The sequence below is a fragment of the Magnolia sinica genome, chromosome 1 (genome assembly GCF_029962835.1).
Source record: "Magnolia sinica isolate HGM2019 chromosome 1, MsV1, whole genome shotgun sequence".
NCBI classification, from domain to species: domain Eukaryota; kingdom Viridiplantae; phylum Streptophyta; class Magnoliopsida; order Magnoliales; family Magnoliaceae; genus Magnolia; species Magnolia sinica.
The window spans coordinates 139,031,757-139,045,484 of NC_080573.1; the positions used below are offsets into that span (position 1 = coordinate 139,031,757).

Here is a 13,728-nt window from a genome sequence, read left to right on the forward strand (position 1 = left end):
ATATGTTATTATGAATATATTGAAAAATTCCAATGCATTCTACTTCCTCCCATTTAGTTCCATCTAAACAGAATATTTTGATTTAAAATACAATTGAATAAACCATTTACACCCAATTCATTTACCTCCAATTTCATTTCCGATTTACCCCATTTACATGCTGACAAACGTGTGATATTATTATGCAGGGTGGTTGATGGGCCGAAGTCTGTCCAAGCCTAGCTGAGCCCAAGCTAGAGTTGTGACTAGCCAAAAGGAATAGGGCCCAGCCCAGGATGATTGTGCACATGGTGAGCCCGAGCTCAGCCACCATGTTTTGTGCAAGATATGGGCTGTTCATCAAGTCTGCCGGATCATGCACATATGGTAAAAATTCCCTTTAAATCCTTAACGAGCTCGGCTGACAGGCTCTTAAACAAAGATCAAACTCGGACCAGTGACTCAACAGGCTTATGTTTTCGACCTGGGTCTGGCCCTCGGGCCTAGTTTTTCAAAGCATGGCTGAAAGTCGAATGGGCTAGCCCGGCCCATTGACAGTCCTCAGATGGGAATAGCATTCACAGGTGTGAGTGGATCGGGTCTAGGTGAGTTCCCAAACTGACTCGTTTAATATAGGTCCCTGTTGGACTATTGTCACATTTCTGAAGTTCCAATGCACATTTCATGGGCAGTCATGCAAGCATCACAACAATTTGACAAATAGTGACCGTTCAATCAATGTTCGTTGATATGGATGGTCAAGATCATTTACACAAAATATAGGTCCATTCAACAATTTGATTCATCTTTTTGTTAGAGAACATCATGGATTGCTTTTAATTCGAAAGAATTACTTTGTCAGGTAGCCGTTACCATCCAATCCATGGCTTGAATAAAGGATGGCTACAGAAAATATGGCCAAGGCAAGGATGGATTAGATCATTCAATCAGTGAGAATTTTGCATGTCATCCCATGAAATGTGTTCAGAATGGACAGTCCAGATTGCTCAATCGGGCTGTCCAAGTGAATCTATGCAACTGGGAGCACTATAATTGATAGTTCTTAGAGAGCACTGGGGCATTTCTCTAGCACCATGCTATTTGAGAGGCTCCGGACCAGACCCATTTGATGGTTGGAGTGGTATGCTGGACTGAGAACCGACCAAGTGGGTCCAATTTCATATCTGCACCCATTACCCAGGTCAGCTCACCACTCTAGTTATCTTGAGAAAGTGCAGATCCGCCATTGAATCCTACTTGATGCATGACGTTCCTATTGCAACCTTGTGACCTCTACTCACCTAGATGGGCCCACCAGATACAGCACTGGGATGTGCCACACGCATGCAGAGGTGTGGGTGGTAGGGGTAGTAATGGGACAGATCGCTATTGGTTTGGGGAGTTCTTCCAGTTTTCTGTTCGAGTTATGCCGAGTTGTACTGAGTTGACGAAGTCGGGATCCGGCTTGGTGAGTTTGAACCGAGTCAAGAGTCATGAGCTAGTTTCCTCATGACTTGGCTTGCAATCTCATCAAGTTGACTCAGCCAAGTTTTGAGTCAGGTCACTGAGTTATAGAACTATGGTTCTAGGGCCCCCGGCCTTAATTGAGCTGAAAAGACCTTGGCCCTAGCCCTACAAGACTGTCCTTGTAAGATCACCTGCAGATAAAAACCAGACCAATTAATTCATTAGGTCAGCCACAAATGCACCACTTGTTCAGACCATCAGCTGTCTATTGAATTTAAATGTGGTCCACAAACCATAGGAAAAAATGATTTTTGAGAGAGAGAGAGAGAGAAAGAGAGAGAGAGAGAGAGAGAGAGAGAGAGAGAGAGAGAGAGAGAGAGAGAGAGAGAGAGAGAGAGAGATGTCATTTCTGTTATGGCATTTGCACAATGACCCTTCAATCCAATTTTAGTCTCTATAAGCAAGGGAACTTATTATATAACCCACCCAAATAAAGGAAACGACACATCCATGCATTTGCCTTGCATGGGACTTTATGCATCCATACAACCTATTTTTCATGTATCAATGTTAAAATACACTGTATAAGATTCATCTCTCAAGCTCAGCAATGGCGACAACAAGAAATTTCTCTTCAGTCCAGTCGCCACAAAACTGATTGGATGATATTCACTCATCCCTTCATTCATCGTAAAGCTTGCAGCCTGATGGAAACCGGCACCCACTCTCCTCCCCTGTTGGCAGATCAACTTCACACTCTCTTCAGCATTGTCATTCACCCCACCAATACCATACACGAAGCACCCCTTCTGGCTCTCTGATTCCAACGAAACTGTGCCAGACTTCCCGTCCAATCCGGCAACCACTTTGAACACAGACATCCCTTTGTCATCACTGGAGCCTGACCCACCTTCGGGAATGGCAATCTTGAGATTGTTGTTCGGACCTTGGTGCACCACTGCCATTCCTGGAAGGTCGAATGGCTCAAGCATGACGGATTTTCCAATGACATCTGTCTGGGAGGAGAAATGAGAGGAGTCTGCATCCATGGGAACGAGCCTGAAGGTGGCATGGACAGCAGAATCTGTGCCGGCCACAGGCAGTTTCTCCATCCTAATGGAATTGTTTGAGTTTGTGAAGATCAGGGTTGCGGAAACATCTTCTTGAGTAAGAGAGAGCAGCTGAGAATTATAGGTGGTTGGGATTGCAGTGATCCTGTCAGAGAGAGATTTATCTGTTCCGGTTTTCAAGTCCCAGTCACCATCGGTAAAGCCAGCAAGAAGGTAGGGACCAAAAAGAATGGCCTGAACAGAAGCATATTCAGGTCGCTCATCTGTGATTCCAATGAGATTGTTAGTTTTCTTCTAACCAAGAAATTATATGGCAGATTAGTATCTAATTCATGCATCAGCAGAAATATCAAATCGATACTTGTAGGCTTGTGGAATGCCACCTTTTATGGTCTCTGTCCTCAGGCTAATCGGCAACTGAAGGGTCAGTTTGTCATTGGGACTCCATCTTTTTGTGATTGAAAGGAAATTCCCTGCTCATGGGAACAACCGATCATCAGAAAATCTCTAAGTTGCTTTTGGCACCGAAAACACATTTTATTTTTCTTTGAGTGGTGTCTAATTCATATATTCATGTATGGATTAAGTGGTCAGACTCAGAATGACGTCTCATCAAAGACTCTAGATGTTTGACCTTTTTGTTATTGGTAAAAAGCTCTAGTTTACTAATAATCATTTTCAAACTCCCATTGATCGGGTTTCAATTATGAAACTCAAAAGGCCATTCTGGAAATAATCAAATTGTGTTTGTCAGAAAAAGGAACTGAGACAATATCACTTTCAAAAAGAAGAAAAAGAAGCATAAGATCTTGTTTGGCAGACACCAAAAATGAGTTCGTCTTGTTTAGTTAACAGATATTAACTAAAATGAGATGAACCCATATTGACTAAAATGAGATAAACTCATTTTTAGGCGTCTATCAAACATGGCCGAAAGGTTTCTTTTCTTGAAATAGAAGGATACTTGAGATTTTATGAATTTGAATAAATAAAACCAATAGGATATTGACATTTGTACCAAAGTATGACCACAAAGCATGTTGCAGGCTCTACATACTAATCACTTGTTTTAAATAATGAGCGGATTGTTCAAGTTGCAGAGTTGTTCGTCTCATGGTTAGCGGCTGCATATGCCTTCTGCCAATGGCAATGGATCACAACAACTGATTGCAGTTTTGTTACCAAGGGAATATAATACACAACAAAGAGAGCATAAAAAGGGAAATGATTTATCGGGAGAGAAGAAATAACAAGTGATCAGAAGTTCACCTGGAGGTGGCAGGGGCAAATTTTCACCATTGAATGTTGCCTTGGCACCATCTGACTGTGTCCAAATTGGTATCCGCAGGTAGATGGTTGATGATTGGCCCATCCCCTGCTTGAAGATGACAGAATCAGAAAGGATTAGCTGATTTTTGTCAAATATCTGATTAGAAATGCAAAACAATGCTAAAGCTTGAATCACTTCGGGTTGTAAACACCATATACTATTTCATGTTTCTTGGTGAGCCTCAATGAAAAATTGAATTATATAAGTATTATGGTTAGATTTCCAAAAGGGGAATGAAAACGAGTTACTTCATGAGCAGCGCTTCGCAAGATGTAGAGAAATATCAAATAGTACCTCCTTTGTTGAAATTGCAAATGACACTCGAAGGTAGGGGTCTGATGAAACTACAGGTTCTACTTTCTGATTTAGCATAATCTGTCCAGATCTCCAATTAAAAGAGCTTGATATGAACTGGATGACGTAAAGACCCGGAGTATCCCCCTCTTCCTCGAAGTATATGGAATCTCCTAACTTTGAAAATGATTCAATTGCTGCAAAAGTATAATTCAATAATCTAGAATTACCAAATACCTCAGAAAATGTTGCAACGGAATGCCAATGCAAAATAGAAAAGGAATGTAGTGAAACAGAACTAATCTACTGTCTTAGAAAACTATATTGGACAAGGGAGATGAAAACTCCATCCAACTGCATGGAGTGTACTGGGAATTTAGTCCACTCAAAGTTATTGCTCTCATCAGCAACAGCCTGTGCAATTCGGTTCACGAAGTTATGAACAGTGGCCTTTCATTGAACAGGCCTATGCTTGCATTCCGAAATTCATAAATGAGACATGATTATATGGTAGAAAACTGAGCTTATAACAGTTTAATCAGATCTCTTGAGAATAAGTCAAAGTTACCTAGAAAGCCTGCTTTCCATAATAGAAAGAGGAAAGATCGACTGAGAAAGCAGAACTTGTACTTATGATACTATATGAAGACAATGAATGGTGTTGCTTTTATTACAATGCTGCAGAGTGTATCTCACTACCAATGGATCAGATTTCATGGTTCAGGGTTCCTATGTGAAGAAATGATTGCGACATGGCTTGTGGGTAGTTGTTGATTTAGTTTATCGCATCTCTTACTGTGTTTGCAGACAGCTGTGGCTGCCAAAACCAACATCATTTTCAAGGAAATGTTGATTTCCATCTACGTAAAAATGCTTAGCGACAATTATAGCTTAAATATAAATAGTGTCTTCTTATAATTCTCTATATGGAGAGAGATGAATACCAGTTATGAGCACCTTTGCCGGGAAATCTTTGTATCCATTTTCTGTTTTAGTTTAAAATTTCCTGATCAACAAATGGAGTAGTGCTAGGATGATATGAAGGGATACCCATGATAGAAACATGTAAAACTGAGACAGTGGAGAAAGTTATTTTTAAGTAAACAAAACTGATAAGAATCATCTTTCTTTTTTTATGTAGAAATGATCAAATATGGTTCAGCATCCCTACTTGGCAAACAGCTGGGCACAATAACAAAGGAGAAGATTTTAGGAGCTGAAGGAAGGCAAGACTAACAATAGAGTGGAAACCAAGCATGAATGGGAGATTTTGCATATGCCAGTGTAAACATTGATCATGTGCCGGTCAGCTCAGGAGGCAGATCATCTGCCACTTTCAGTTGTTCACCGAGAGAGAGTTGTAAAATTCAAAGAAACATTTTCAGATCTAAATAATTGGATTGACCTTACAAAATAACTTCAAAGTTCTAAAGAATATATTTCTTAATGTAAAATAAAAAAAGCATAAGAGACATTGAGAACATTAACAACAAAAACTTGAGAAACACAAAAGCTCAAATATGGAGGATGAGCACAAACCTGTCCCATAACAACACCAAAAGGAATCAAACTTGGTTCCCCAACCATGATAGCTTTGTGCTTTGGATTTTCCTCGTCCCTGAGGAAGCATATAAATCATTACGCCAGGCTCCCTTCCTCTTTGGATGCTCAGAACACCATTTGTCAGAGCACGTTCATAATAATCTGCATATGACATTTCTTTGGTCCATCTGAACAAGTGGCGGGAAACCTACGTACAAAAGCACATGTGCTTTAGAAGGATTCAGCACAATTAATAAGATAAGAAAAGTAAAGGGCCAAAATGTAATGCATTTTAGAGAACAAGGTCCAGCAATAACCCATCTGAAAAAAAGATAAGAAAAAAAAAAAAAGGAAGAACAAAATGAATGATGCTGGAAAGATCAAATGAATAAAAAGATGTGTATTTTGTTCTATACACAACACCAGTTGATCCTATCATGATGAAACTGCAAGGATGCCACACCTTGAGCATGTTGTAAGTAGTACAGGACTCTTCATTCTCTGTCTGTAAAGTATCTGCTAAACGCTTTGGGTTGGACCTGGATCATAAGCCAGGTATGCTGTTACCATCACATAGGATCCAAAAAGCATTGAAAATGGAATGACCCATCAGAACGATAAAACAAAAGTTTGCAACTGTCATCATCCAACAGCCAAAGAAGGTGGCATGAAAAGTATAACTGTCTATGGAAACGATTTATACACAAGCACAAAAGGGTTCCTAGTGCAGTTACCAGAACTCACTGACAGATGTCCCACCCGTTGCGTAGCTATGAGAAGAATTGACAATATCCATGAAGTATGTTCCCATAGCCTGACATATTAAACAAATTCAACTTTAATATACTTTAAAAAGAAAAAACAGGCATAATTTACCCAAGTTATTCCTTTACAAACTAATGTGAAACCCTCAAAAGCTAAGCAAAGTACCCACAAAGAAAAGATTTTTTAAAAAAAGGGCATTCCTACAATGAAAAATTCCTGGAAGGCTATGATGATGATGCTGATGACAACAGCGAAAATGATCTGGGAGGCGAAAGGTACATCCACAATCTCAAAGCCAAAATCCAATACGGATTAAGGATGCAACATCTTGTTGTGACCAGAATGAAAGAAATACTAATAAAAAAAAGTCATAGCTGTCTACAGAAAGGTAAGTAGTTTCAAAAAGTTTAAATCAACCATCACCATTCTGAGGGTCTAGAAATAATTACAAAAGACATTGAACTAAGACTGTATACTAGAGTGCAAGAAACCAATATTTCAGGGATAGAAGCAGCAGCAGCAGAAGAAGAGGATATAAGAGAAGGACAGACATTAACATGCACAATCAAGAAAGATTATTCCAACATCATTGACAAAGCAAAAGATGGCACCAGGAGCATTACCCTGTTCATTTCTTCCATATAATTACTGTAAGTCTGTGATATATCCATACAAACAATTATAGGTGCATTGTACTTCTTCTTCTTCTTCTTCTTCTTTTTTTTTTTTTTTTGGAAGAAATCAAGCAAACAGGAAGAGCAGATTCTTACCTTCCTTGCCAATCAGAAATCCATATATCTTCCCTAAGTGCAAATACAAAATATGAAATTAGCACCGGATAAAGTTATACCTTATAGAGTGGGTCACCAGTAATCTCATATCGCATCTGGGATCCAATAACAACTGGAATATGTGTATTGGCATGAAAACCAGAAAGGCTGTCTGCCTGCAAGTGATGGCAAGCAGTTGCATGATGTAACATTCAGGAAGGCAATTAAGAACAACTTACAGCCAATTACTAGAAGTGAAGAAGCAAAAGATGTTGATGAAGGAATGATAATCACCTGTACTGCTAGCAATCCTAGAAAGCATGGTTTGTCAAAGAGATGGGCTAATATAAGATGCTTTTGGTCTCCCTGCATACAGATTAGAAAAGAAGTTAAAAATAAAGAATTCCAATGTCCACAGAGTAATCAGTTTTTAACGGTTACTAAGTTATAACAGTTGTAGGCCCCATTTGTAAGAACTGCAGTTAACAGTTCACAATTCACAATCCACAAAATACTCCCTTTTGATTGGATTTTCAAGTCAAGAGTCGGAAGCAATCTGCATAGTTACTTTCCAGTTCTAGTTACCACTTACCAGTAAAAATTTTCAAACAGCAAAATAGAAACTACCGGAAAACATTACAAAAATATGATGTTAAAATGTCAAAATGTCAGCATCATAATATCATATGCGGAATGAAGATCTGCATCCCTGGTAAGTGGTGGCAGCTGTCCCAATGCATCCGATGTTAAGACCAGAAAACTGTTTCCATTATTTTTTATTTTTTTTCCCTATATGACCTCTCATGAACTGAAGCATTGATCAGGTTGTTCTGATATGACTAGAAGGATAAAACTCGTATAAACAATGAGTCTTTTACTTTAAATTTTCTGAAGAGCGAGCATGATATTTCACTACATCTTCGCCCAAAAGGTGGATGCGTTTACGGAAAACAGTGGGCATGGTCGGCTCCTCAACAGTATGGATTGGTTCTAATAGCCTTTACAAATAGGCAAAATGTTGCTAGATCTAGGGTTTTGATATGAGAAAAACAGGAAAGGAAAGATTGTCTGTCTGTTGTATTTTTGTTTGCAGAGAAAAATAATTGATCAAAGCAGCTATGCCATTAGAAACAAAATAACATGGGAGTTCATCATGGAGATGTTAGAAAAACCATGTCTTCAGCACTAAAGCTGAAAATAAAACACAAGTTTGGCAAGGAATCAAGGGACGTAACTTCGCATTGCTTATGGAATTGGACTAGTGACTCACATAGGTGGCAATATTTTTCATAGGAATAAAAGCCAAACTTTCGATGATATTCTTTATGAAGACATAATCATGGATATAATTTCCTAAACCAAACTAAATTTTAACATGTTCTACAAAACTAGATTGCAGCCAATCAAGGTATTCTGTAGCACTAACGGTGGCCGTAACAGCCACCACCGTTACCATTACAATACAGGCCATTATGGTCTCTCTTTTTCCTATTGAAAAAATAAAAAACTGTATCAGACCCGTAATGGCCCGTTATTATTTTCTGTGATGGCTGTCACTGCCGTTAGGACCCCATACCATGTCACGGCCGTTAGGACCCCATACCACGTAATGTTGGCCACCATTACCGTTACATAACGGCCAATACGTAACTGTTTTTGCATACCTTGATGCCAACCTATTGTTCTTGACCAACAAAAGTTGTCAACTAGTTGTACCATACATCAGTAGTTTAGAATTAAACCCATCACATGATCTTCACCGTGCAACTTCTAAGTACTAACCTGAACTAATAAAAACCAATCTCAGTGATATGAATACTAAGGAAAAGCCAAAACCTAGAAATAAAAAACCAGTAGAAATTGAATGTTATGATAAGCTCACCGTTACACTGTATAGCTTATAAAGAACATCATTCATGCCACCAGTTTCTTCATTAAGCGATAACCAGTGCCTTTCCAGACTATACTTCGATATGACATTTTGCACCCGGTTGTTGAAGTAGTCAGCCATACCAACCACCATTTCTAAAGCCTGAGTGTTATTAGTGAACAGATATTGATCCAAAAGGCCTGCCATGATCTGTCAGCATAGGATTTTTAATGTTTACACACCATGAGATGAATATGAAAATGATGTCCCCAACTGAATGATTGTCTACCTTGTGAATAGTATAGTATGGCGCCCAAACGGGTTTAATAGCTTCAAAACGATCAAATAGCTCAGAGGGGAAAGCTGAAAGATACCCTGTTCCCAACTGTTTCTGACAGGAATGAAGTGCAGAAATCACCGCAGACATTTTCTCGTGGAGAGTATCATTGTATGTACTTGCCCACATTTGGGCCGATGCACTCATGTAGTGCCCTGCAGGAAACCAACAGTGAATCATATATCCTGCACGCATCAAAGCCTCAAAGAATAAAATGGGAGCATTTGGCATGTGCAATTCTACATAAAGTTGAACCCTTCCAAAGCGGATTGATTAAACCTCAAACATAGAACTCATTCTCTTTCATGACAAGGTGGAAATTCAACAGGCTCTGCAATGCTCAAATCATGAAAGACATTTGAGGAACCTGATCATGATTCCTACACAGACCCCTTGGATATATTCTAGAAAAGCTCAACCATTTACTGAAACATATAATGGACCCAAGGAGATTGGAGCATATGGTGTTTCATGGAAATGCCAAATAAAATTAATGGAATCAATGCTGTAAACAACAGACTAAACTGGAGCTCTAACAGGGTTTGATGTGAACTGGACACCAAAGTGGTTCAGTTTCATTCCAAACCACCACTCAAGTCAAAACCAGACAAGGACCAATGATGTTAAAGTCCCTTGATATGCATTGATACACCATCCTCTAACAGCTCCAGCTTTTAGAAAAAGTGGTTCTTTGACATGGTATCGAAGCGGAAGGTCTTGTGTTTGAATCTCGTGAGCAGCAAATATGCCTCCATAATATATTACGGAAGGTCTTGTGTTTGAATCTCGTGAGCAGTAAAAATGCCTCCCTAATATAATCTCCCTGGGGGGCCGTTTATTGTGTGAGGTGTGAGGGTCCCTCCACCTGTCCCTCCACCCTTGCCCATTATGTTCACATGTGGAGTTCCACCCCGCACGTGCGGGGGAGTGTTCAAGTCCCTTGATATACATTGATACACCATCCTCTAACTGCTCGAGCTTATAGAGCAACTGGTTGTTTGACAAACGATAACTGATCCAACCAGCTGGTTCTACCGACTTTTCTGAAACCACACATCCAAGGGATAAACAGTCACATAACTTTTTTTGCTATTCTTTTAAACTTTTAAAGCTAATAGTTGCCTTAAATTTTGCTGTATTTATGTATTATGGAACTGTTATTGTATATATCAAATTTTATACAATTATTTTTTTTATGACTTCTTTTCCAATACTTCCCTTGATGTAGTTATTTTTACAAACAATTTACTGAATATATTGCTAAATACTAAAAATAATCAAGTGGTCCAACTAATCAAACCAACAGTTGGACAGAAAAAAAAAAAACCAACAACAAACTTTTATGGCTTGATACCCAGTTTGCTGTTTACAACATTGAATTGATTAGAATCAATTACCAAAACATGATTGAGCAATGTCGAATAACGAGGATGGATAATTAAAACTTGAAGTGAAATATACAAAATCTTTGTTAATGGGCATTTTCATTATTTAAGATGTAACCATCATCAACAGAAAAAACCCATAAATTTGCACGGCGCATTTTCATTATTTAAGATGTAACCATCATCAACAGAAAAAACCCATAAATTTGCACGGCCACAGTTTCATACTTTTGTTTCTAGCAGATCCTTGCGCCAATAAATTTCCCTGTCAAACAAGAAAAGACCATCCACTGATGGCTGAAACAATTTATCTAACAAAAAAAAAACCTAACTGTGAATCAAGTAAATCTAGCAACTGTACCCAAACTCCAGACATGTTCTAGATAAAAGAAACAGCTTTACCAATTCAGGCACTCATCATTAGACAATTGAAGTCATTCAAATCACAGGCATTCTCAGCCTTTTGGTTCTGACTGTGATTCAAAAGAGAACGGAACTCCTGTCGTCCATTATAACCTAAACAGTCATTCTCTAAAACGCTCGCCCAAATAACAGCCAGGATTCTTTTTCTCAAATTGAAAGCAGTTATATAATGGCATAATTGAGATGGGATGTTTTTCAGAAAGACAGCATCACATCGTGTGAAATAATTCCTTTTATGTTTTTTTTATTTAAAAGGCCATTATTTTGATTGAGAATAACAACCATTATTTTTAAAAATAGCTGTTATTTCATCATGGCGTACCTTTTCCATTTTCCTAATTTCCCATTTTCTATGTTTCAGGATGGCTGTTACCATTAGATGATGGTAAATACCGTTGGCTGTTTTAAGTCAGAACACAGCTTTTTCAACCTTGCTTTCAGATGTTAATACTTTTACATGCCACTAAAGTATAGAATGAAAATAAAATGGGATTAGCTAACTACAATTTTAGAAACCATGCTTTAAGCTTGACATGTACCAATTTAGATATGGTAGAAAAATAAATAAATCTAAGTGCTCATAAACAAGGTGTTCCATAACGGTAATGGTGGCCAAAATGGCCATTGCTGTTACCATTACAATACAGGCCATTACGGTCGTTACGGCCCTTAAAAAATAAAATAAAATAAATAAAAATAAAATAAATAAATAAAATCTGTTTTGGGGCTGTTATGGGCCTTTTTTAAAGTAACAGCCGTTTCGGCCCTATAACACATAAGACAATTCAGTTATCTGTGGGTGAATTTGGATGCAAAATCAAACTGAAATGCACTAGTTAGCCCCATAAATGGAAATAGACATTTATATTTATTATTTCCTTAGTATTGAGTTCATCTCATTTTGATTAATCATAATTATGTATAAGAGATCACGATTGTTGGTTGTCAAGATTATTTTTAATCCTTATAAAGAAATATAATCTCTAATACGTAATTACAATTAACTAAAATGAGATAAACTCGTTTTCTGAGGCATGTACCAAACTGGCCCTGGGCTACATCATTACAAGCTGGTCATTTCCTCCTCACAGAACCGAACATTCACAGTACAATTCATCTGCACATCCAAATGTAGCCTAAACTGTTACAATACAACAGCAATTCATTTCCATCTTCAGTCAAAGCTATTATCGGTGCAAATAATGCAACAGCTATAAGAATCCAATAAACGAATTTGAATCCACACAGCAATCCATCAATTAACTACAATGAAGATTTGGGGGAAAAAAAAAACACTAACCTACAAAATGACCCCTGAGCTCGGTTGACGGAGACTCCCACCCTCCATACGGCGTGCCGGGCGTTTCTAAACCCGCTGTCTTTCTAAAGCTCCAAACCAGGCTATCGACATCCAACATCAACAAGTACTCCAAATTTGTCTGCTGGGCCTGCCCATGCATGGAGCCTGAATCCAACCGCACATCGTGAAGCGACACTTCCTTGAGGAAGCCTGGTCCACCGCTGAGAGTTTTTGACCCGCCCGGGTTCTTCATACGCCGGTAGAGCATTGCCCAGTCTAATTCTTCCCCTGCCTTGTCACTCAGAAGCTTCCGCGGGAGCAAATTCATCCAGGCAGAGTCATCAGTAGGGATAAGATGGTAGTATGAAAATATCTCGTCCCTCCACGACTGGTTCATTGATGACAGGAGCTCATATCGGAGAGTGTGAGATGAAAGCTGGGTAGGAATGTTCGTGCATTCCTTACCAAGGACACGAACGGAAAATGCAGATATGCAGAGAAATGCCCCGAAAAATGTAAAAAATCCCATTTTCATTGTTAGAACTGAACAATAATTTAAATAAATAAATCAATCAAAACATGGATTTATTGACTTAATCCACCAAACGCAGCATTTTTTTCTTCTCAAAATTCAACTAAAAACTCACAAATCTAACACAAATAAAAATCAAAATAAACTGGAGCTAGATTTTTTTCTCAAAATTCGACTAACGAGCAGAAATAATGATCCAGATTCAATACAAAGAGAGATTGATATCTGCAGAAACCAAATTTCTATTGAGAATTCAGCTGAAGAAGTAGAAAAAAAAAAAACCCAAATCAATAAAAGAGATATCAAAATAGAAAAAACAGAAGCATTTCTACTGAAATTCAGCGGAAGATGAAAAAAAATGAAAACACATGGACGTAAATTACTTTTACCCCAATAGAGTTTATATAGGGATATACAAAGGTAATACACGGAAGAATCGGCAGAAATTCAGGGAAGGTAATTTAAATTAAAAGAAAAAAAACTAATTTCTGTAATGAAGTGGAAGAGAGCGGTGTTCTTATAAAGCTCTTCATGTCAGATATAGGACATGACAAGAAAAGAAAGAAAGCGATTATCCAAGTAAAACTTACGTCTCGTGAGAAATAAAAATATAAGACCCGTTTGGATGGGAACAAAATAGCATGAAAATAAATCAGATATTTTC

At 38.3% G+C, this 13,728-nt stretch overlaps 2 protein-coding genes across 2 annotated transcripts in view; both read right to left on the reverse strand.

Annotated features, from left to right (window-relative positions):
- Positions 1–8,274, reverse strand: part of LOC131220904 (large ribosomal subunit protein eL31) — a 46,519-nt gene extending 38,245 nt beyond the window's left edge. The window contains exon 1 of the mRNA XM_058215831.1: positions 8,269–8,274. The gene's annotated coding sequence lies outside the window, so the exon portion shown is untranslated. The remainder of the gene's footprint in view (positions 1–8,268) is intronic.
- Positions 1,882–13,411, reverse strand: LOC131220878 (uncharacterized). The gene is made up of 12 exons (XM_058215753.1): positions 12,533–13,411; positions 9,377–9,579; positions 9,100–9,297; positions 7,512–7,583; positions 7,298–7,393; positions 6,417–6,496; positions 6,146–6,221; positions 5,680–5,890; positions 4,141–4,337; positions 3,786–3,891; positions 2,900–2,989; positions 1,882–2,779 (listed from the first exon to the last, which is right to left on the reverse strand). The coding sequence occupies exons 1-12, from the start codon at positions 13,065–13,067 to the stop codon at positions 2,004–2,006; spliced, it is 2,640 nt and encodes an 879-aa protein (XP_058071736.1). The 5' UTR covers positions 13,068–13,411; the 3' UTR covers positions 1,882–2,003.
- Positions 13,412–13,728: the final 317 nt, after the last annotated feature.

Bases quoted from the DNA above. Each gene is read 5' to 3' on its own strand.
- LOC131220878 (XM_058215753.1), bottom strand. From the start codon at position 13,067: ATGAAAATGGGATTTTTTACATTTTTCGGGGCATTTCTCTGCATATCT. The intron at 4,338-5,679 runs GTTTGTGCTCAT...ATACTTTTGCAG, and splicing joins TTGGTGTTGTTATGGGACAG to CAATTGAATCATTTTCAAAG. The intron at 2,780-2,899 runs GTGGCATTCCAC...TTGGAATCACAG, and splicing joins GAGGACAGAGACCATAAAAG to ATGAGCGACCTGAATATGCT.